We start from the raw sequence: 24,535 nt of genomic DNA on the forward strand, positions 1-24,535 counted from the left end.
GTGCTGTGTTTGTGCCATCCCCGGGCGAGCAGACGAGAGGAGCGGCCCGGCGCGGGCTGGCGGCGGCCCCGCGCTCCCCCTGCAGCGGGGCCGGGCTGGGCGGGCGCGGGGCGCGGCGAGGGGCGGTGGAGCCGCCGGAGCCGCCTCCCGGGGCGGCCGCGGGGCGGGACGGGCCGGCAGCGGCGGCGGGAGGGCGCAGCAGGGGCCGCCGCGGCCGCAGCATCGCGGCGCGGTGGCGGGGATGGAGCCCTGGAAGCAGTGCGGGCAGTGGCTCATCAGCTGCAAGGTGCTGCCGCCCAACCACCGGGTGACCTGGGACACGGCCCAGGTCTTCGACCTGGCGCAGACGCTGCGCGACGGCGTCCTGCTCTGCCAGCTGCTCAACAACCTCCGCAGCCACTCCATCAACCTGAAGGAGATCAACCTGCGCCCTCAGATGTCCCAGGTGAGGCCGCCCCCCCAGCCCCTGCCCGCTGCCCCTGTCCGCGCCCTTGGGGCTGCCTGCGGGGTCTCCCCGTGCTTTGCCTTGTGGCTGCGGGAGCGGGACCCGCGGGCTGCGGAGCGGGGTGCGCCCGCTGCCCGCCGGCAGCCCGGAGCCTCCGCGCCTGCAGGGCGGTGGTGAGCGTGAGTCCAAGCCGGGGCACTCCTCGCCGGGCACCTTCCCTGCGCCGTGCGGCCGCTCCAGCCCGCGCTCGGCGCTCCCGTCCCGTCCCGGCTGCTGGGACAGGGCGCAGCTGCAGCGCCGGGCCGGCGGCTCCCGAGAGCTCCGTGAGGGCTCCTGGCCCGCAGCCGGAGGCGGCTGGGCAGGAGTCCCTCGGGCCCGTCGTGGGGTGGCCGTGCTAAGGAGAAGTTCCCGCAGCAGTCCCAGGGTCACCATTTTAACATCTGTGTGCGTTACTGTTTAATGGGAGCGGGTTACAAATCAAACGACCTCTCGCTTCTGGTTTTTCTGGCTACTTGTAGGGACATTGGTGGGCAGGGAGGGCGGCTGGGGACGCCGGGCCGGCGTGGCCGGAGAGCTGAGCCCGCCCGGAGCAGCCAAGGCAGGGCAGGGGCTGTGGGAGGCAGCGGCTGAAGAAGCCCTGGTAGCTCCAGTCAGCTGCTCTTCGCTTTTTGTGACTTACAATGGTGAAGTGAATGGGGAGGACCGATTAGTAACGAGAAATCGTGATAGCTGGTTGCCTGTGTAATACTATTTTTTAATTTATTTTAAATTCAGGCCCTTTTATTTTTGGCTTTTTAAGTTGATATTTGGAATCATTATTTAATACCTAAGTGTAATTCCTAATTTACCCTGTTTTAAATGTTTTTTTTTAGCTTGGACTGATATTTTGTTACTGTGACTCATAAAGTTGGCTTCAGATATCGAGATAAGATTATATTAATAATTCAAGAAGAGACTATATATACTTGACTTCCTGTCACTGCTTCGTGCACACCTATGCCTCGGCAGAGATGGTGGCAGCCAAGCAGATGTTGTTTGGAAGGAAACTAACTTCTGAGCCTGTCATGTGTTTTAAAACATTAAGAAACAGATACACTGGAACATTTCAGTGTTGTGGTTCTCTTTTTGATTTACAGAAATAGAAATTGCCATTCACGTTTATGATGCTAGCAAAAAGCAGTGGAGTGAATTATACTGCTTTATCCATGTCTCTGTCGATGTTTGCTTAAACCCAGTTATTTTATTTCTTACTAATTCTTTCTTTTAGCAGCTATGTCTTACTACCAAGGCAGCATTTTTTGGAAGCTCTGAGTGCAAAAAGGAAAAACGTAGTTCAGCTAGTCAGAGTCAAAGCTCTGAGACTCTTGCACTAGATGTGAATGGTACAAAGGCTATCTCCGTGTACTTGAGAGCTCAAGTGCCTGCTTGAATGGCATAGGCAGAGGCAATACTTCATCTGAGCGATGGAGCACAAAGGGTGGGCTTCTCTGAATGGCAGAAATCCAGTTCAGCTTTTTCTCTGCACCATTACAACTTGTGACTTTCAGCACTTGCTACACCAGAGCCTTGATTTATATTTGTGTTTTTTAATGTACTAGAAATGTGTTGTCATGATATTTTTGAGATGGCCAACTCATTGCATCAACTTGAATTCTAAATTAATGTTGATTATCTGGACCACTATTACTTAATTTTATTTTTGATGAATTAAAACTATGGTGGTCTTCATCTGTTTACTGAATCTAAGTTATCAAAATGCTCTATTGTCTGCTTTGTTGGAGCCGTTTTGGGAATCAAGATTAACATTTATTTCTCTAAGTATGTTTGAACTATTGATTATAAATGTAGATATTGGATTATTTACAAGAGTTGTCTGTGTCTGCTGTATGCCTGAGGTATCTGCACTGCACAGTGCTGCAGACAGTTCTATCCACTGGTGCATTTCTCTACCCTACACTGATTTTACCCTTTAAACAAAGGGAACTGTTGTTGGATCAAAATCTATAAGGGATAACTCTGCATAGTGTTGGATTTACTGGGAATGTTACCTTTGTGTTCTGTGAGTCCAAGATTTGGTGATCTTACTGAGGTTCTGTGGGCTTTTTGAAAAGTGGACACCCTTTCTGCTGGAAGTGATCACTCAAGTGTAAATTTCAAAAATTGTTGAAATTGAAATTCTGCCAGTTGCTTGTAAATTGCGGCTGAGACTGTAAAGAGCTCAGAATAACAACTTCTGGAGAAGTCTCAATGGCTTGAAGATTGTCCAGTTGGTGAGATGTGCTTGGAGTTGTGCCCTAAGCTATGGGTTTTGTCACAATAGTACTTGTCAGTAATCTAATACTGTGTCAGAGTAGATTCGCATCATAAAGTTGCTGTATCATAGGATCTTGGGGTCTTGTAGAAACACTAGTTAGCTCACCCTTCCTTGTGGGGTAATGAGTTACAGGCACTGGGGGCAGAGCAGGGTTGGCATTAGGATGGGAATTATTTTGGCTACAGACTGCAGAGTCTGTCTGAAAGTGCTGCTGTGCCTGTACTGCTTAGCTGAGCTGCTTGAGCTTCATATGGCCCTTGTCCCTCATCTTCTAGAACTGAGCTGCAGCTCCCGTAATCCCTGATCTGATGTTGGTTTCTTGCACTAAGTCTTAGAATGGGTCAGGGGACTTTTTGTGCACTGTTCTTAATCCATGCAGAGACTGAGAAGGATGGATGAAGGCTTTGTGAATGGGCCTCATTGAGGGCAGGCTGTTTGATTTTGGCCTTGTCTCTTACTGCAGGTGATGTTTGTCAGGCCTTGCTCTATGAACCAAATATTCATGTCTTGGGGGCTACTTACAAATGCAGCAGTTCCAAAGAACAGGAAGGTGAGAGGTGGTGCCTCAGGCAGACCTAGGAGTAGGTGTCAGTCCTTTGATGAAAGTATCAAGTCTTTTCCATTTTGTTACATATTTATTTTTTCGGAGTAAAGGCAGCAGATCACACATCAGTGATCTGTCAGCTTTGCCCGGTAGCCCTTGGTAACCCTTTATAAGCCACATCAAAAGTGCAGAGGGATTGTGGCTGATGCTGTGGTGCCAGATGCTGCTTTTTGGTGGAGCCTGATTCAAACAGGGGCACTGCTGCTTTGCTGGAGCAGGAACTGAGATTGATGATCAACATTGCAACAGAAATGTGCTTGACCAGATGGCATGGGGTGTGTTTTATGGGCTGGCTAGTATGGGGAACCACATGCCTTTGTCCCATCACCAGCCATACACCTTGTGCCATAGCTGTTCTCATGGGTGGCTGTTTTATGTGTTATAGATCTGTGGATTCTGCCCCTTTACCTTTTTAGAGATAATGCCTGTACAAGAGAAATGTCTCAGTGGCTTTAGGGTGTAAACACTGGGGTTTGAACCTTTTGAATGCTGGTTGTTTTCATCTGCATTACTGTATGTTTATGAAAATATGTATATTTGGTTGGTGGAAGTTGTCCTTTGAAGAACAGAAGCCGATCCAGTCAGTTACACTTTGCAGAAAGTGAGCCTCAGATATTAAAAGTATAAACCTTGCATATATAAAAGCTAAGCAGCATTGAGCCTTTCTGTTCTGGATTGCCAGCTCAGTGCTGTCAGGCTCCTGTCTGAGAAGCTGAGGTCCCCTGTGAAAAATTACACGTGGGCTTTGTATGAGGTTGGAAATTCAGGTTCAGGGACATGCATGTCCAGGAGTTTTCACTTTAAACAAAACAGGAAAATGTTGGTTCTATTGAGAACTCTTGTGTCAAGGCTCAAACTCACTCTGCTGTTTGAACTCCTACAAGTGAACAACTTGAGTTACTTTAACCTTACATTTCCTTTTCTGATGCATGTGCCATCAGAAAAGGAAATGTAAGAGATGAATCAAGAGACCTTTTTGACTGTAGGGGAGCCTGCCTGACTCAGTGTTGTGAAAGTGCTGTTATTGCAGGCACCAAACACTTCAGCACTAGCTGCTGGGAATGGAGCTAGAAGAGGGAATTTGCTGAATGAGTAGGGGAGGTTGACTGTTGTGCTGGTGTGTTACAGGGTTCCCCTGAAGTGGAGCCTCAGTCCATAGTGACAGTGAGACAGAGGATGGAGCACTGAAACTCAGTGTCTGTGTCTTCAGAGCTGTTCACTGTAGTCATTCATTTGTCTCAGATGCTGCCTCTTGGCAATGTAGGCTGGTGAAAGTAATAAAAATAGAAGTGATCCATAACAGAAAGTACTAATCATGATGTTTAGTTGTCATCAGACAAGAATTTAAGTAATTTATAAACAGAAATGTAAAACCTAAACCAATGGATTATGATAGATTTGCAGAAGATGTCATCTGTTTAATGCTTATCTTTTATCTTTAATACTTTGCAAGCTAGTTTTGAAATGGTTTTTGCAAGTTAATTTGTGAGAGATTGCTAAACAGGAAAACAGCACTTAATGCAATACTGCCATGGGAGTTTACCTAAAGGGGATGCTGACATAGATTATATATCAAAAAGAACTATTTCCTATTATTCTAGTAAAAATAAACAAAATATCCCTCACTTAGTATTAAAAGTTCAAATACTTTCTAATTTTAGGGAGTTACTTTTTTGGTGTGGCCATATTGTCCAAAGCAAGTTGGTTATCTTGTCATTCATGCTGTATTTTGGTGTGGTGACAGAGCTTTTGTGCAGGAGTTTATTTTTCTTGATTGCAGTGGTATCAGGTGGTCTCAGGATGTGGGTGTGCTGTGTGAGACAAACCTCCCTGTTTCCTCTGACACTGCCTTTGGCTTGGAGCTTCCCCATTCCCCCAGCTGACAACCCTAATCTCCTGCCCTGAGTGTGCAGCCCCTCTGTAAGCTCCCTGAAGGTGGCTGTGCTGTGTTTGCTTCTTAGGTTGCGTGCTAGGAAGTACCACAAAGCTACAGTTTCAGAAAAACTGTATTAATGTAAATGTAAAACTCCTTGGGCTTGAACAAGAGTTTAGAAACTGGTTCAGTTTTGTCAGTATTTAAGTGCCCCCTATTCTTGAATTCTTTCAATCTTACTGTATATTCACATACATTTAAAAGAATTCAATTGTTTAAAAAATATTTTTAAACTTCAAATGTTTTCAATGTCTTTGCTTACTTGCTGGTACTTTGGTCCACTTAACATCTTCACCACATTAAACTTTATTTCCATGATTCATTTAAATGAAAACTACATTGGCTGTAAGATATATTATCCAGAAAAGGTGTATTTAGCCATGTGTAAGTTATATGTACATATGCATATCTTAAATGTGTTGGACTTGATAAAATATTTTAAATAAGTATTTGTTTAAAGCAAAACCTTAATATGACCTCTGTTTTGTTCTAAGAAAAGACTGATGAAAAAGTACTGACCTGGATTTTCTAGGTAATTCTTCATACCTTAAGAAGGTGAAGAAAATAGCTCTTGAAAACTGATATAATGGTTTTAATTGATGCACATTGATTCTTTCTTGTCAGGGGGAAGGGAAAACTGTAGTTGTACTCTATGGTAAAGCTAAACATGTTATGTTTATTGTACAGTTATTAAATTCAGCATATGCATCTTGCCAAGAGGTGTCTCAAATGTTCCCTTCTGCACAAAATTTGGTGTGCTGACAACTATCTAATGCATTAATAGAAAAAATATTTGTGCTGGTTTCTCACAGAAGCTGTAGCATCTGCCAGCAGTGGATGATATAAATTAATGTCTGTGTATGGCTCGCTGCTGTGTCATGTGGGAAAAGCCAAGTTTTTTTCAGAGCCTTGTCTGACAAAGGTGAGAGACCCATGATAGTGGCAAGTTGAACTGCTTATGAAAAGAAACCAATCTAAAGGGTTAAAGAAGAGAGAAAGTAGGAGGATATAATCAAGGGAAACAATATTAACTACAGAGAATGGTCAGTCATGAGAAATTAGGAAGCTGGTTTGAAAATGGTATCAGCAAGCAAGACACTTAAGAATTTTGATATTTATCGCAAGATAAGTACAAAAAAACAATCTGGATATGCTGTGTTACTCTTTAATGGTAATGGATAATGGCTTTATCAATGCTGGCATGCCAGTCTCTGGTGTAACATGCTGCCTTGGCCCTGTGAGGTGCAGGAGGTTGTTTGCCAGACTGCAGCCCTGCACATCAGGCTGGGTTAGCAAACACCAGCAGTACAGTTTGTGCATTGGGACATAGAGGGTCTTGGATTTCCCACATGCGTCTCCTTCCGCTCTCCTCTGAAGGTCAAGAGTTGATGAAGTCATAGTTGCAAAGAAGCAAATACGGAGGGCAGGGAGAGAAAGGGCTGCAAGGCAGCTGCAGGGGATGGGGGGCAGAGCCTGCAGGGAGTGTGTGGTGCATCCATCCTGGCCGTGGCAGCAGGAGCTGGCATAGCTGAGCTGGCTGGCACTGGTCTGAGTGCTGGGGAGCAAGCAGGGTAATGGGAACAGCAGCTGGCAGGCTGGTGAGAGGCACGGGCACCAAGGGCTTCCAGAGCATGGTTTGATCTTGGTGAAACAGAGGAGACCCTTCTGCTGAGGTAATGCTGGCTCCTGGAGCAGCAGCTGACCCAGAGAGGAACAGGACAAGCGTGTGTGGCTGCAGAGGAAAGCTGCTGGGGTGTGCTCCCTCTGTGTGCTGCCACATGCTGGGGGACAGGCAGCAACTGGCCAGAGCCGAGTGTGTCACTGCCTGGAGCAGGCAGGGGGGTCCTGGCTTGTGCCCTGATTGTGTGGGTGTGAGTACAGAGGAATATGCATTGTTTTATTAGGTCACTGATAATTTGATCTTCTTTAAGTTTTGCTTTATGTAGAGGTGCCAGTTTTTGAATTTGTTCCTGCAATACTAAAATTGTACCTCTGGTTTTTAAAGACCAAACTGAAGAAATTTTTTTCTTCTTTCTGTTGCTGTGAAACAGCATTGCAGTACTTTCATCTCATTCCATAATACTTCATAGCAATGTTTAGTACTACCTTACATTCTATTATTTCAGTATTTAAAAAATTCAGATTCACAGAGGAATATGAATTGATGTGCAGTTTATCAAATGACTATTAATTTCTTCCCCTGCACTTTTTAGTGTACTTGGCATCATCTGGAGCTACCTTTTCTTCCCTCTTATTTTGCTTTGACAAGTCATGTTTAAGACTTGAGGCATTGTGAAATACCAGCTGTTTGCTGAGACTTATGATGTGTAAAATGCAATCTGAACTGACATCTTTGAATTTTTATATTTAAGAGAAAGATGTTCTCTCAAAGCTCAGTGAATGCTATTGGCTTCAGTTACCACATTGTCAAGTGAGAATATATCTTTTGGAAAAATATGGGTCAATAACCCTTTCTGTCATCCTATACTAAATGTCAATAGTGAATGTCTTGGTAACATGAAACACTGAAGGACTATTAGTAGGATATTTGTTTCTTTGTATATTCATAACAGGAAACATTAGACATAAATTGCATACTATTGAGGTATTGTAGCAATTTGTATAAAAGCCACTCATGTACTGTTTAAAATGCTCTTGCAGACCTACAGGTGTGGTTCAGATGTCTGATATTACAATCCTAAATATTTTTGGCCTTTGCTTTCATTCAGAATTTTATTTTAAAATTGGTTAATAGGTATTCAGTTAATCTGTCAGTACTTAGTTTTCTGCTCATTCTATTCCTGAAACTTATTTTAAATCATATAGAGATTATGGTATGATTGCCCTGCAGAAACAAACAAGGAAAATAAAAACAACAACAAAAAAGCCAAACAAATTAAAAAAAAACACAGAAAAGACATTGTTACTGTAGTCAAATATTTTCTGAAAAAACTCCAATCAACCCTAACCAAAAAATACCAACAAAGCAAGGCATTTCTAAAGCATATTTTTAACTGGTAAAGCTTAGCAGAACAAGATTATTTGTGTTTCCAGAATACTTAGATATGCCCTTTAATCCTTGGTGCCATCAAATTTACCTACTTGTTTCTGAGTTGTGTAATGGTATGTGCTGTATAATCTGTACTTAGGGTGTTTTGTACCATGGCTTGTTCCTTCATTCACTCTGTTTCTACATGGAAAGAAGCCTGAGAGTCAACTAAAACAGAATGATTAGAACTTGGCCCTTAGTGTTAATTGTCAAAGCAGTCTGACTTCACTGTTGTGCAGGAAATTTGATGCTTTAAGAGATGAGCATGTTATTTTGCACATGGTTGAAACCAAGATACTGTAATAATTATAGCATCATCATTGCTTGTATAATTCCTTGTGCTCTGCTTGTGTATTAGCAGCCAAAATTTAAATTGTACTTATGTGCTCCAGTGAGTGACTTTAAATTCCCATCAACCACTGCCTCATGCAGCAGTGATGCCTTATATCAGCTGATAAAGGCCATGAGGGCCATGGTATTTTTCCCTCTGAATTTCTCAGAATCTATGCATAATGATGTTTGATTCCAGCACAGAGAAGGTTAAAGGCAGATGGAGGTCCACACCTTCTCTGCACTAATGTCCCCTCAGATTTTAGGTGTCTCTGGATGGAGGTATGGTGATGACATAGTGCTACCATGTGAGTTGTAACTTGAAGAGAACACTCATTAATCCCACTTAGCTCTGTAGGATTTAGATCAAGATTTGAATTTCTTTTTCCTGGAAAAAAAGTAGTGTAGGAGAGAAGACCAGAGAGAATGTTCAAATTATTGCTATTGCCTGCAGCATCTTTCACTCCCAAAATAGAAAGGGTGAGACTCCCTGAAGTGCCCTTGCAGGCTGCTGCCTTTGGGCTTATGGTCAGTTGATGTGTGGTTGGTTGGAAAGGGATTTCTGCCAAGCTTTTAAAAGCTAACTGATTTTGAGGCAACTATTTTTAAAGCCTCTTCATCCTACTTTGTGGCTCAAATTTTGCATTTCACACTAGTCCCAGTTTTGCTAAGTTGTGTGCAGTTGTTTCCGGAAATATTTAGGTTTCACTTTGTCTTAATGGTTTAACCTTTGCGTATGTGCACAAAGGGTGTCAGGGTGGACCATGTTCTCTTCTGAATTGGAAACTTCCTATTTTTAAATGTTGTTGAGAATTCCTGCTGAGCTCTAATTTCCCACTTTCCTTTCCTTTTTTTTTTTTTTTTTGGGTGTGTGTATGGATTTCCATTAGCTTTTTGGATGCTTGATGTGAAGTAACAATTTTTGGGCTGTACCCCCAGAGGGCTTGTTTGGGGGGTGTGTGTCCTCTTAGCAGCAGTGTTTGGTTTGACTGAATTCTTAGAACATTTTTACAAGTGCAGAACACTTAAAACCTTAAGTGATCTTTTACAGGTGTGTCATGTCCTGGGGTTTTATGGGAGTCCCAAGCAGGGTTAACTTGAGCCATTTTGTTTTGATTTCTGCCTGTCCTGATCTTCTTTTTCTCCATCACAGAGGGCAGTGCACATTTACCCACCACTGTGCCTTGATGTTAATCACTACAAGTAGTCATGAGAAAGTTATTCAGGGTCTGTGTTCATTCACTTTGCATTTGTGGTTGGCAGCACTGAATATGGTGATGCATCTTCTCTGTGATTGTGCTGAGGCCGCTGGTTTCACTGCAAGTATGCTGAACAGATGGCATTCTTTGTAAAGCTGAGGTTTAACTCCCCAATTGTTCTCAGTGATGCCTTCAAGCAATATTGTTGTTTAGAAGGACTGTGCCTCAGAAGGTGCTGGTAGCTACTGGTACTGTGCTGTTGCAGGTTTTATGAAGCTCTTTGGAAGTGACTCCTGTAATCCTATTGGAATGCCTCTATAGTTGTATCATAGCCCTGTAGTTTCCCTTTCTGCTGAAGACCCTGGTGAAATGATGAGCTGAGATGAAAGGCCTGGGGGTGATGGGAGAGTGTGGATGCAGAGATAGCTGAGCCGTGCTGGCTGCAGGGTGGGCTGCACTTCATGAGAAGCTCCTAAGAAGCACACTGGAAGGTATTTCAAATTTGTATGTCTTCCCAGCTATAATTGCTCAGATTTGTAGACCCCTGGGGAATCTGCTTAATTTAAGGTATCTGCTTTCTCTTTTCTGAGAATGTAGGTTTTTGTAGCTTGGACGCCCCATAGCACATCACGTTATTTCAAGAGCACAAGCTCTAGCAATATTAATGGAATGTGAATTATTCTCTAGTGTTAAAAATACCTGCTAAGAATTAAAAAATTACGTAATTAAAAACAATTACAAATTATTTGCCATGACCAATGGGAGAAACACAGGAAAGCAACAATTAATTAACAAGTCCTGAAACAAGAAGGGGAATGTATTATGTACCACTGTCTCTTAGCACACCTCACAAGAAATAAGCCTGAGGGGTGGATCCTTCCATCAGCGGTATTACAGTACTTGTGAGTGCATATGGCCTCTGCTTAGGAACAAAAGCCTTAGACATTCTTTTTTGGGGCAAAATTGTTGTCTTGGTGGGATTTGTCTGTGTAGGTCTTGTAAAGGTAGCTGTTATATTAATAAAGGACTTGTTCCTTCTGGCACAGAACCTGTGTCCATTTCCATGCAATGGAATGGCTTTTAAAAAATGCTTGCCCAAATCTGAGGCCCAAAATGCAGGACCACAAATATATTTTGCTAAACGTTTAGGTTTGGAAATAACTCCTAAGTTATGTATCTTTTAATTCCAGTGAGAAACAAGTGATTTGATCTAATCTTGTGTCCAATCTAAAATTCATGGTGAAGCAGTTCAGCAGGAAAGTTAGCCCTGAAAATGTTGTTCTTGGAAGATGTTTTTAAGACTATTTGGAAAAGAAATGGAGTAGCATTCAGCTTTTTTTGTTTCGTGCTCATGAATATTAGAGCTTGACCTCAAAATCCAGTGTTTCAATAAAGTCATGTTAAAGTTTAATGAACTTAAAATGCATTTCATCTTGATTTGAAAGGATAGCAGAATTTGAGATGTTAGGGCTTCTGTAGAATATTTCATTTTCCTGATGGGTCTGCTAGTGACAACCTTTTTACAATCTTCCCTGTTTCTCATATTTTTCTATCTTGACTCACGTGATGTGATGTCCCCTATCAGAAACCCGGACTGCTCTGTCATTACTAAGTACTGCTGTGATGGGTCTGGGGTTTTTAAAATTATTACTATTTTCCCACCTTTCCTTCTTGTCTGTAATTCTCATTTGCTTTGACTCATCTGTTCTGCAGCTTGCTTGTGCTCTGTCCTCTCAAACTGGTCTGTATTACTTTCACTTTCAACATTTGCCTTCCCCTCCCACTTGTATTTTCTTTTCCTGCCAGTGCATCTGTTTCCTCCTTCACTTCATTCCTGATGCTCTTTCTTCCGTTCAGCTGTTTCCCCTCCCCTTCCCTGTTGTCTCTGCTGTTGCTGTTGCCTCATCGCTCTGCAGATTGTCTGAAATCCGTTTCCTACACGGTGCAGAGCGCGTCTCCTCCGGAAGCTGCGTGGATGAGAGTGCTGGGCACGAAGGCTCTGGTGGAAGTTGTGCTTTTAGCACCAGTGAAAACGGGGTTCAAGGGACCCGACAGTGCTTGACCAGCAATCTCACGTTGGGCTATTTCAAACTGCTTTTCAGTGACTACTTTTGGTGATTGGTTTGCTTTCACCTGTTATTTTAAAAGTTTCTGCTGCCTCCCTGTTGCAGTCAGAACTTTGCAACATATGTGAGGGTATCCCCAAATTTATTTTGCTTTGTTCCAGGTGACTGGGCAGATCACTCTGGTGGAGTGATGAGGATAAAAGCTAGTGCTGGTAACCTGCAGCAGACTGCAAACTTGTTCTTTTCAAAGGCAGAAGCACTTGATTTCTGCCCTTGTCACCAACCTCAGGAGATTTGTGCCACCACACCAGTGCTTAAGCAATATTATTCTGTGGCTGTGTCCTGAGGGGCAGGTGGGGTTGGAATGGTAGTTATTTTTAACTACTTCTCAAATTGATTTTCAAGGTTGCTTGCAAGGCAGAAATAGCCGGTCCTGCTAGCCAGCACATTCATCCTGTATCTCCTTTGTGTTGGACATCAGTCTCAGTGGTTTCTGTGTCTTTCCAGTGAGTTTCACTCACTCTTCAGAGGCTGATAGACATGATAATTATATTTTTGCTTCCCAGACTCAGTATTTACATTCCAAGTGAGAGAACCACTACACTGAGTATCTGTATTGTGAGATACAAGCTGCTACACAATGATGTCCCTGAGGGCTTGCCTTCATACTAAATAGTTTGTTTCTTCAGGTTTCTGGGGTTTTGATTGTTTGTTCTCTGTGGATGGACACAGTCTTCATATCCCTGGTATAATTCAAGGAAGTTGCAGGCAGGGAATTGGGTGATGCCCAGCTGGTTATTCCGTGGAAGTGGATGTGCTGTCAATGAAAGCTCGAGAAGGTCAAGGCATCAGTGACCAGTAACTGCCCTGTAAATGTGCACCTTTTGTCTTGGTTTGTTCATGTTATTTCCCCACTTGAGGCTGAAGCAGTTCAATGTTACCATTTGTGATTTATTTCTTTAAAGCTTCTTATGGGACTATATGAAATTATTTTCATGCAGGTTCTTGGTTTAATGGAGAACATAGATTTGAACAGTAATTATTGTCATACTCATCCCTTCATGCTAGCTGGTGTTATGGTTTCATACAATTTGAAGTACTAGAGCAGCTTTAAACTATTTGTTTCACAATGAGATACTGATGAGAACTTAATCCAGGTCAATGATTTTTGTATTTTAGTATTGGATCTTTTTTTACTGTGATATTGAAGCTTTCATAACTTGTGAATAACTTGTCTCAGATACCTTTTCAGAACTGAAACATGCTGCTGTGAGGAAGTGGCTTTTGCTTAGTTTTCTATCATGCTTCCTTCATTGCAAAGTCTAGCCTCCTCTTTAATACTTCCTTAAACTTTCTTACTGTATGTAATTGTGAGAATGACTTTAACTGGAGAAATGCCTTTAAAAATTTGTTCTCTAATCATATTCTTTTTCAACCATTCTAATTTCTCGGTATTTTCTTGCCAAGTATTAGTGTCCCCAGTGGAAAGTAAACTAGGGATCTTGAGTGTTTATAGAATTCACTGTGAGGACACATGATGAGCAATTAATTTGTGTGTGGTGTTTTTTTCTCTCCCTCAACTGGCTTTGATATGGGTAGATTTCTTTTGAATAAAAATTTTCAAGTTTTCATAAAAGTAATCACTGAGAAAAAGTGATTTCCATATTGTTCTGTTAGGAGGTCCTTGAATTTCCTGTGCATGTTCTTGAGTGTCCTCTATTGCAAACAAAAAATTACCACATTTAGCAGACAGTAACTTGATGTGTTTTGACAGATAAGGAAATGGGACAATTTACTTTTTGCTAGTTCTCTGCAGCTGTCAAAAAAATTAATCAGAAATACCCCTGAGTGGCAAGACATACTGGTGTTGAAAAAGGAATGTCATTTGAACCAGCTTATTGGTCCCCCTGCCATCCTTCAAGAGTCATTTTCCCTTTGAATTACAGAAAGCAGGCTTGCACAAACTTCAGGTTGTGTTTATTGATGGCAGGGTGTACACCTGACAGAATTTAGCAGATGTGTGGGTACCTTGTGCCTCCTCCAGAGAGAAAGAGCTCCTTTCTGCCTGGGGAGACTTTGGAACCAGGTGGGAAGACTTGAGCAGAGAGGCCATGGGAGAGTTTGTCAGGAATTGTGTGGAGGTGTTTGTGTCCTGATGGGGTGGACTCTCGCTGGTGGCAGATCTGGGCAGATTTTGGTGCGGTGTGAGTCATGTTCAGAGCTCACTTGGGTCAGTTGTGTGTGGCACAGCTGTTTGCAGCGGAACAATGAGTCACAGACTTGTGAGTTTCCAGTCCTTGCTAAAGAACGTACCCACATAGCTGCTCTTGTGGTTTCATTTAGAAATAAGTGAGCAGTGCAAGAGTTAATAATTAGACTTACTAGGTCAAGTACTTGCTATGTACTGATTTCTGGGTTTTTTTAAGAACACATATTGAGAAGTGGCATATTATTGTCATAAATAGAAAAATGCTTGTTTCTGAAAAAAGTGAACAGGATCTGAATACAAATATTTCCTATAGCCAGAAAATTAGTTGCAAGGGTCTATTCTAATTGTTTTTCCTAATTACTCTCCTGTCCTTGTTACCTGTAACCTCACTTATTCTGATCTATTAAAAGACTGTTGCTGAATATTTTTTCTGTCTAGTTGTTCACACTAAAATATCATCTTGCAACAAATCAAACAAGTTTGTCTTCTGCTACATGGACTCCATGCTGCTATTCTGCTTATCTGACTTAAAGGCAAGAATTAGCCTTGCAGAGTTGCTGTGTCCATTTTTCTGAAAATCACTATTGTTGCTTCTCCAGTGCTGAGAACTGTCTCCATAGAGAGGCAGAGAAAGATCTGTCATTGTTATAAATCCCCAGTTACAAATTGCATATATATTGATTTTGTTTTTCTTTCTAATCTTGTCTCAATAAGCTATTATGTCTTTTAGACTATAGTCACTAATCCAGGATCACACTGTGTTTTATTTAGATTTATTTAACTGATTAGTCTGTAGAACAAAACAATACTAAACAAAACCAGACATAAAATGAGGTTTTCTAGACAAAATCTAGACATTCTTACAGCTTAGCTCCAATATGTACATTCAATGTGTTATTTTAAAAAACCACCTAAGGAACCATTTGTGTTGAAGTGATGTTCTGTTAGGCAATTAGTAAGCTGATGCTTGTGCAGAGGCCTGGAAGTATGTTACAGCAGCTGCTTGTACTGCTTCTGTATGTGTTCTTTTGTATAACAGGATAGAAAAAATATTTGCCTACAGCTCGCAGGCAGATGCTTTCACTGTCCCTATATTAGGTTGTATGTTTTCCTTTATGCATGCATCAGTGCCAAAACCAGTTATGGGTTACTGCTCATGCAGAAACTTTTAGCCATGACAAGAGTGACTGTTGGTTTTTATGTAGATTTGTGTAAATAGCCAGTATCTTGCTGTGATTTTGGTGTGCCTCTTTAAACTGAATGTTATTGATGATGTGACATTTAGGATGACAGGGACATATTTATACAACCAACTTATATTGTGTTGTGCTATCACTCACACACTGCTGCTAAATTATGGAATATTTAATTCTACGTGTATGCGCATCTTAGATTTTAATTGGATTAATTTTATGAATAAAACAGGATCCAGCTCTCTTCACTAAGTTCAAAAGACCAGCAGAGCACTGAATGAGGACTTCCCAAGTTAGTGGCTCTCTGATTGCCTTGGTAGATGAGTTTTTCAGGCACTGTTGTAAATTTCTTGTAAATTTAAGGGAAGTGGAAAATCAAGTGTGAAACTAACAGTAATAATTTACACAGCCCTTCTTTCAGGAATGAGGAATACCTTTTACAGGTGTTTTTAAAATGCTTCAAGAAATGTGCTTTTCATGAGGTCACCAATATGTGTGCAGTTCTGAAGTCATTCAACTGTGAGTCAGTAGCATAAAGACTGTGGTGAGTTCTTTACTTTAAAATGATCTTTAGCATTGTTCCTCTGTGGACACTTGGGATAATGGGCCAAAACTCAAACCACATTGTACTTTAATAATTAAAATTATTATTTTGGTGCAATGTTCTGTAGTTCTCTTCCCAAGGGGACTGTGAAGCAAGAGTGGAAACATGTGGCAAGATACTTGTACCTGACGAGGTATTGGTGGCAGGGTGCCCTGGGTGGTTATTGAGGTGGGGCTTTCATCTTCTGCCCCATGCTCTGAACAGCTCCTCCTTGGCTCCATCAGCACCCCACCATTTTGCAGTGTGAATCACAGGAACTGCCAAGAGACAGTAACAGCAAAGCTTCTGCAGTATGGCTGGGGGCCTTTTGCACTGCTCAGGGGTCTTTGTGGCATCTGAGGCTTGGGGCTCAGGGGAGACACTAAGCTTGCTCTGCATCTTGGGCTTCATGCTGCTCTCTTGTTGACAAGGCAGCTCTCCTGTGTGGTTTTTCATGGTCTCCCATGGACTTTACCTGCTGAAGAGCAACATATCTAGTCACAGTTATGTTGGGCTCTTTACTGAGCCTGCCTTCATGTTGTTTATAATGAGCTGCTTGAAACAACCATCTATGTTATGGTAATTTAAGAACAGTTTTCTTAATTGGATTATAGAAAAATATGATATTATATCTTAAGACTCAGCACATAGTATTGTTCAGTAACGTAGACTTCTCACTGGTGCTCACATACTCCATTTGAAACCCTGCATCAAATTGCTCAGCGGACTAAGAGTCCAGATGATGCTAAATTATACTCTGCTGCTCAGGTTTCAATGTATTTGGTTTATTCACAATTTGATTATTTTAGGCTATTACAAATACTCACTTGTGCTCTAGGATTTTAATTTTTTTCTTTTCACATTTTCATAAATCCTCTTTCCCGTGAGACCATGCTCATTTTTATTTTACTCTGTGAGATTCCAAATTGACGTTCTTTGAAATGAAGTTTTGGACCATTTCTTGGTGTACCTTAACTGTTATTGTGAGACCAAGGTATCAGTTCATTTAGCTGTCACATGAAATGGGACACATATAGAGGTGACAGGTGAATTTCTATGAGCATCCACTTACTTGCCTCTGCTGAGATGATCACAGCTGTTAATTCATACTAGTGGAAGTAGGGATTTATGCAATTTTGACGCATCTCCCACACAAATTTCTGTTGCCTTCAATGATGTGTTTCATTTTGGCAGGCAGCTTGGAGGGAGTGAATGCAGCCTTTTAGACAGCAAGTGCCTATAATGGTGTACAAGTGGAATGTTTTATGTCCACTGAACCTTTCTTTCACTGTTTGTCAGCCTTCTTAAGGAAGGAAGCCTACTGCAGTTTCACAAAGATTCATCTGTTTTTAAGTTGGTGGTGTAAATTAAGGTTCTGAAACTTACGAATTCTTGTGCTATCTAGATACTTCACTTGAACCCCCTAATTAGGAGGCTTGCATGTCACTGAACAAATGAAGTGCAGTTTGCTTAACACGGGCTGGATTTCAGAGTGTCACGGTGGGAAACAGTTGTGGGTACAAACAAGATGTTAGTTCTACATTTTTAGATTTGTATTTTAATTGCCTGTTCCCTCAGAATTTTTGGGAGTTGAGAACTCTTAATGGTTGTGTGCTATTTATCACAGGAATTGCAGCTGTGGATCAAACCACTGTTTCATCTACTTCACCATTGACATCCAGACCAGATTGTTCAGAATAGTACTCTGTTCCCATAGGGAGCAGTGAAGGATGTAGTACCCAGGGAATTTTGCAAAATGCATGCGCTGAAGCTTGTTTGTGCCCCAAACATTCATTATGCTGTTATGCATTATGGCTCATTATGCCATTGTAGTCTGCTGCATAAACCACAGTACTCCAGTAATCTGTAGTTGTAGTCTTCTGTTTTAAGAAGGATGCAATGAAATGCAAGAAGTTCAGACGAGGGCAGTAGAGGTTTTTGATTGTATTAAACAAGCAACAGAAAATGAAGAATTTGTCAGCTTTTGGCAAGAGGCAACATAGGGAGGGAAACTAAGAGAGGCCTAGAGAAGAGAAGATTATTTGCTATCCTTTCTAGTGTGGAAACAGAGGGGTTGTCCAGTGGAAGTGCTAGGTAGCACTTCTGAGATGCCACTATATGGCACTCAATGCAGGAAGGATGGCATTTGGTGGCAGGTCAGTATGTTGACGCTCCAGAGAACATTTCAAATAAAAATGTAAAATGTAAAAAGATAGTCAGTACACTATCCAGCCACTGAGTTTTTGCCTCAAATCCTGCAAATTTATTTTTGGAGTTTGATTTCAATTCATGGCTATTCCCACTGGTTTGTGGTTTGGGCTTCTGGACTTACCTGTTCTACTTAATTGACTTGCAATCCTTGAAGTATTCTCTGAATATATTGGAAACCCCTGTCCTTGCCATGGAGAGAATGGTCTAATAAACTGCAAACCTGAAGTGACACGCCAGCAAAAATAGAACAGCGGATTTTTAAAATGGGTAACTAGAGGACAGTCAGATTCATATTGGGCAATTTGTAGAGGGCTGTACTTGCATCCTTAAGGTCTTGTAGGAATTTGTTCCATGACCTTAAGAATTTGGAAAAGAATACACATATGCAATTTGAGAAAACATTTAAAGTATTTAATGAATGATGCATGTTAACAGTAAAGACTGTTAATAAGAATATTGTTCCTTCCTCGTGGAAATCAAAGACCTAGTATGTGATCTGTATCTGCTGGTAAGAAATGGAAAAGCATAGGAGTTATTGGGACTAGATTTACCTTTAGTAGGAACTGACAACCCTGTGTAGGTTGTCAGCACCCCCTCCCCTCCCCAGGTGTGTGGAATTTCCATGCAGGATTTAGTGCTGACACCTTTTGAGAATCTAAGTGCTCAGAAAAGAACAAGTTAGTACATGCTAACTTAAACATGCCCTTGAACCCACACTGTAGTTATTTGTAAAGGGATTATGTAGTCGAGGTCCAGGGCTGGCTTGTAGGGCCTGTGTTCAGGGCACTACAGCCACAAGTTATTCACCAGGAAGATCCAGCTGAGATGGTGAATTCAATGGTGCTCTTACTTTTAGGTGTGGGGTAGAAATAAGCAAAAGGGATTGTGTTCCTGCAATGGAGCTGAAGTCAGGTGTGGATCCCCCAGTGAATTATCGGCCTCTAGCTCATGTGTCACACCAGGCAGCTTTGTGTCACACCTTCATTGGGCTCATTCAGGGCTCACCCCAATATTTATTTCCCTTGCACAGGTATAGGGAAAGTAAGAGGTGGTCTTGTGTTATTGTGCTAACGTTAGAGACTTGGTAAAAACCAAGCACAGTCATGAATAAAAGATACCAAGATACAATGGAAGCAGCTCTGTAGTGTGCCAAACTAACAACATGGAACAGATGTGTTGGGTGTTCTCTCTTGCACAGATGCGAAGATCTGTGTTTCATACTGTTGCTGTAAGGTTTTTCATGGTTTCAGTGTGAATATAATTTTTATTTTCTCTGATTGTAAAAGTGTTGAGAGCTAATTAGTTTGAGGCTTAGCATTCCTTTTGCTGTTTAAATGTATTAGTTAAGCTGGAGGCTTCAGGGTTCCCCCCTGCCCTACAATAAGTTTAACTCCTTTAGGTAGGTATAGGTTTTGAGGTTTCTGAAAACTACTAATATTTCATCAGCTAAGTTGACATGTTGAGTGTTTAGAAAGCTTGTGTTGGGACCAATGACAATCCAAGTAGTAAATCAGTGTCCTGAACAGTTTTGTCATTTACAGAAGCAGTTTTCCATGTTACAATTTTAAGTACACCTTATGGGACAGTGACTAGTCTTACTTTAAATGGCGCTTTCATAAACAGTTTTGCCTGCAGCATTTTAACACCAAAATTTTAACACATTATTTTCTTGTGTTTGGCTTTTATTTCATGTCTCAGACAATCAATCAATCAATCAAGTATTTTATTATTTCAGTGCTCTTTGCTCCTGGATCTCTCTTTTAGTCTATTTTGATTTTCTTTTTTAAACTTTTTGTTGTAGTGTGTGTCTGCTCCTTTCCTGTTCCTTTTCCTGGAGTCCTCTTTTCATTTCCTTGTTGTTTTCCTCCTATTCATGTTCTCCTTAGGACTATTTTCCATGTTCCCTTTGCCCTCCTCCTTTTTGCATTTGCTTGTAAAACACTCAGATCTTTGTTGAAAGACATTTTAGAGATGCAGCTTTGGGACATATGACAGATAGGGCTACTTATTTGAAAAGGTAACCAAGCACAGGATATCCCTAGCCCATCTCTTTGTGCTTCATGTGTTTAGTACTGTGTTCCAGCTGCTGATTTTTTGACAAGATACTGCAGAGTAGATTTAGTTAAGTCTTGCTAGTGGGGAACCAATGGCTACTGTAAAAACTGCTCTTTGCAACAGGGTGCTGTCCTGAGTTCTCCCATTCCGTTTCTTGCCAGTTACTTTCAGGGAATTCCTGTAGTGGGGGCTTGATGATCTAAGTGTTCCCATGTATTGCCAGTTTCATGGCTTGTGGGAGCACTTGACTTCAGGGCACAGAGAATTTCCATGTCTCTTTGCTCTCACTTGCTCAACCAATGCTTTAATGCCAAGGAGAGAGTTAGTAATGTATAAAAAGTCTTGAACTTCTTTCTCTGCCCTCTATTCACTCTGTATCAGTATTAATGGAAGTGGAGCATCCTTTGTGCTTCCTCAGCTCTTTTCCAAGTTTCAATTTCCATTTTCTTTCTTTGAAGCACAGAGAAGAGCAAACATACATAAACAAAACTTCATACTCAAGCCAAAATGTGATAGACACAATTGAATAGTAGTCAGTTAGGAATTTTAAGAGCTTTCCTATGAATATTTAATTACTACATTAAGTGAGCAAATAAAGAACATGCTATTAATATTCATACAGTGTTAGCAGTGGTTCAGAGGAATTTAATTCGTTTTATAGTTCATACAGCATCTTGTGTTGTGCAGGCCTTCAAAGAATGCCCACATCTGGAAAGGTAATAACACTACAGGTCTCCCAGGCTGCTCCTTAATGCTATGAATTAAGGTGTCTGTTCTTCTTTGCATAGCACATTTCCTAGTAAAATGCTTCAGTTATGTAATGCTATCAGAACCTCAAGCAACTCTACAAAGAGCTCAGTGTGCTGTCTCCTCCATATTTATTAGTGTACCTGCTTTGTGGCTTTTTGAGAGCAAAGTTTGGGAGGTATTTAACATTTGCTTGGTTTGCTTCTGCTTAGGGCTTTAGAAATATTGATCCTCTAAATGATTGAGGTGGTTTGCTGAACAAGAGGTCAAATACAGAATGTAAAACTGAATTCCTTTGATGTGAGTGACGTGCTCTTCCTGTGTGTGTTAGTTTCTTTTTTAAATGTAATTTGCAAGTTAATAGATTTTTATCTAAGAATAATGCTTACTTGCCTGCTAGCTTTCATTTGCTTATTGAAAAGAGGATTACTCATCCTCTTGTGTTGTCTTGCTCTGTAAATTCCTTATGGCCCTTTTGCCTTCATTTAGTAAGACTCCAGCTTTAAAGATTTTTCCAAGAAAAGCTGCACACATGTGAACAAGAAAAATGTTACAAATGCCATTCCTGAGTCTGACATTGCTCTTTTCTCTCCTGCTGGCTTATGAAAAGACATTAATAGAAGTTGAATTAAGACTTCATCAGTGGGTCCCTTCATTCACTTAGAAATCATTACAGCTATTTTTTACTGCATATAGTGATAATTATTCCTTTTGGCAGAGCAGAACTAATCTAATGTACTTTGGCTGCTGAAATCTGTGAAGAGCCAGGAATGATTTCTGTGTTGAATTGTTAACCCTGACTGTACAATTCTGTCAGTATCACAGTGGGGCTTTGTCTGAGTATCTAGTAATCTGGTGTTAATTAACATGCAGATAGTAAAAAGAAAATAATTGTGACATCTAGTTAGAAGTATAACGTGCTCCTATTTTAATAACCCTCCTTTTGGGATTGTTCTGTCAAAGATGGCATGTGATGGGGAACTGTCCAGCCTGGCTTATGGAAAGGAGCTCTTGATATATGAGCAGCTGTATCTCTAAGTAACTGATTTTCTCCCTTTATGGGATGTGGCTGAAAGAATTGTAAGGAAGCTGGAAGTTTGCTGTGCATGCACACTGTGTAGGCACTGATGAAACCCTTGGATCTTTATCTGTAGTTACTGTTGCTCTTTTATGTGTGCAGGTTCATGGTACAGTTTTGGTCTTGCTGCTGTGTAACTTTGGCTTGGTGACTAGAGGTGATGGTGCTGTTTGCTCATGGTAGCAAGTACTGGGATCTCTCTCACATTCAGACTCAGCAGGATTTGAACAGCATTTTAATGAAGTTGATGCTGTTCCTGTCAGCACAGTTGTTGCAACAAATACCAATGCAAATGGAACAAGTGAGAAGACAGGAATCTGCAACCCTCAGGGCATGAATCAACTTCTTGAAGGAAATTTTGAGGGAACAAGTTCTGTTTCAATGCTTTCTTTCACTGAAACAACTTGCACTTATCAATCTTGGTGACAGAATGTACAAAAGCAATTCTTCCAGTTAAATCCATTATGGAAATGTTTGCCTTTCTCCTCTTGCTTAACAGGTATAAGTGCAGCATTTTCCTTTTTGCATGTATTCTCATGAACAGAGTGGGGAAAAAAAAAAAGAGATTCCTAGCTAATCTGTTCTCATCATCATTCCAGGAACAGATAGGAAAGGTCAGGAGCTCATGTTTTGTCGTAAGCACTGAGGGTGTAGAAAGTGCATTTAAGTGTTATGGCAATGATTTGCTTTTCTGTTCTTCTGACTTCTATTCTTGTTTAATTCTGCTTTTCTAAGAACATAAATAACCAATAGAAAAACCTCACATATTGACAAACTTGAATATGCTTCCTTGCATGTAACATCAGTATTTTACAATTGAAAAAACAAAGCAATTGTACCTTCTGAGATGTGTCAATTGAAGCCAAATTTGCTCCTCTCATTGCTTCTTTTATATATGTGTTTTCAAAGCCTGACCTTTCCTCAGCTATTTTTGCTGTAACATGCTGTAATGTAAAATGCCATTACTTTTTGGTTTTGCATAGAAGGCTCTTTAAAGGTAAGGCAACGACAAATTGCTGCAGCCGTGTAGTTTATAAAGTGCTGCCATTTAGAGGAGGAATAGGAGGGGAAGATTTCAAGACTATGTGTGGTTGGCATGCCTTGTTTCTTCCACAGGGTATGAAGTGTATTTAGTGAGAAATGGGCTAAGTAGAGTCCCTTTTCTATGTTTTTTACTCTTTTATTATAGCTTCTACATGATGGCGGCTTGGAGCAACTGGTCTCATTCTCTTTGCAGTTATTGGGAGCCTCCTGAAGTCTGTGTGGGGCTGGGAACTCAACAAACATGAAAACCTGTGAAGTGCAGTGTTGAAGGGATGAGTATTCCATGCCAGCAAAAGTGAATCACACTGGGGGGGAAAAAAAAACACCTTTCCTGTCAATAAGTGACAGTGATCCAGTCTGGATTTAATACCCCTTATAGCCTAGCATCTGTTTAGACTGCCTTAGATAACTCAGGCTTCAGTATGTTCCTAGTTTGTCTTTAGGCAGTGTGGATGGCCGATCCAGACAAGGGAGCTGCCAGCTTCCCAGGCTTGTGACTGAATATCTGTGCTTGTGACTCAATCATCATCATAGAAAGGAGGTGGAGGTTGAAACAAATACAAACAGCTTTTTTCCTCCTTCCCACTATTGGTAATTAAAATAATAAAAAAAGTGAATTAGAACTCTGTCTTTCCTGAATACTTGTCATTTCTTGGCCTTTCAGTTTTCACTCCCCTGACGGGTGTTGCTCTGTTGGAATTTCATTAAATGTCTTGTGGCACAATTTGATCTTCAGAGCTCTTTGTGTTGATTTCTGAATGCCTGTAGAAGTGCTTTTAGTACAAAGGATACGTCTAGATACTGAATATTATGGTCTGTATCAAAAAGACCTTTATTCCATTGAAGTACTTCAGTGCCAAAATATATTTTTTGAGAAATACCTCTTAGATTATGGGAATAGAGGTTATATGATTTCCCCCCCCCATTTTTTCTTTTGCATTTCATCTTTCACTTCATTAAAGGTCTGGTTTGAGAAATCCTTCTTCCCTGTGGGCAGCTTCAGACCTGCCTGTGCTTTTAGTATCCAATTAGTCATTTCTATCAGTACCCTTTGTGAAATAGTTCTGTGCCTTTCTGTCAGTGCACACAACAATGTTCTGTGTGGAAAAAGCTTCAAACAAATGTTTTTGTGTGAAGTGGCAAATATTGTGGGAGAAAACAGTGTACTATTTCTGTGGGACCTGGTATAATTTGATTTGCCCATTGTCTTGTGTTTAAGCTTCAGACAAATACAGTCCCAATTATATAAACCACACCTGCTTTTTTAAGGTGGGAGACCTACTTTTTTCCCCAAACTTGCCTGTCATTTCAATAAATGCTGTTAGTTAGTGCCTCTTGCAAAATTACATTCAGTGTGGAACAGACCAGAGGCCACTAGAACCTATTCCATAAACCCACAGTGGTTTATCACAGGAGTTAGACCATTTCAGCAGCCCTGACAGTGGCTGCGTTATGTAGAACTGAAACAGTAGAAT

General features: G+C 41.1%; 1 protein-coding gene across 1 annotated transcript in view; it reads left to right on the plus strand.

Annotated features, from left to right (window-relative positions):
• Nucleotides 1-238: 238 nt before the first annotated feature.
• The window catches only part of VAV3 (vav guanine nucleotide exchange factor 3), a 147,523-nt gene continuing 123,226 nt past the window's right edge, over nt 239-24,535 (plus strand). Inside the window, exon 1 of the mRNA XM_058808132.1 lies at nt 239-445. Within this exon, the coding sequence (XP_058664115.1) occupies nt 242-445 (204 nt within the window). The 5' untranslated portion in view covers nt 239-241. The remainder of the gene's footprint in view (nt 446-24,535) is intronic.

The sequence above is a fragment of the Ammospiza caudacuta genome, chromosome 7 (genome assembly GCF_027887145.1).
Source record: "Ammospiza caudacuta isolate bAmmCau1 chromosome 7, bAmmCau1.pri, whole genome shotgun sequence".
NCBI lineage: Eukaryota > Metazoa > Chordata > Aves > Passeriformes > Passerellidae > Ammospiza > Ammospiza caudacuta.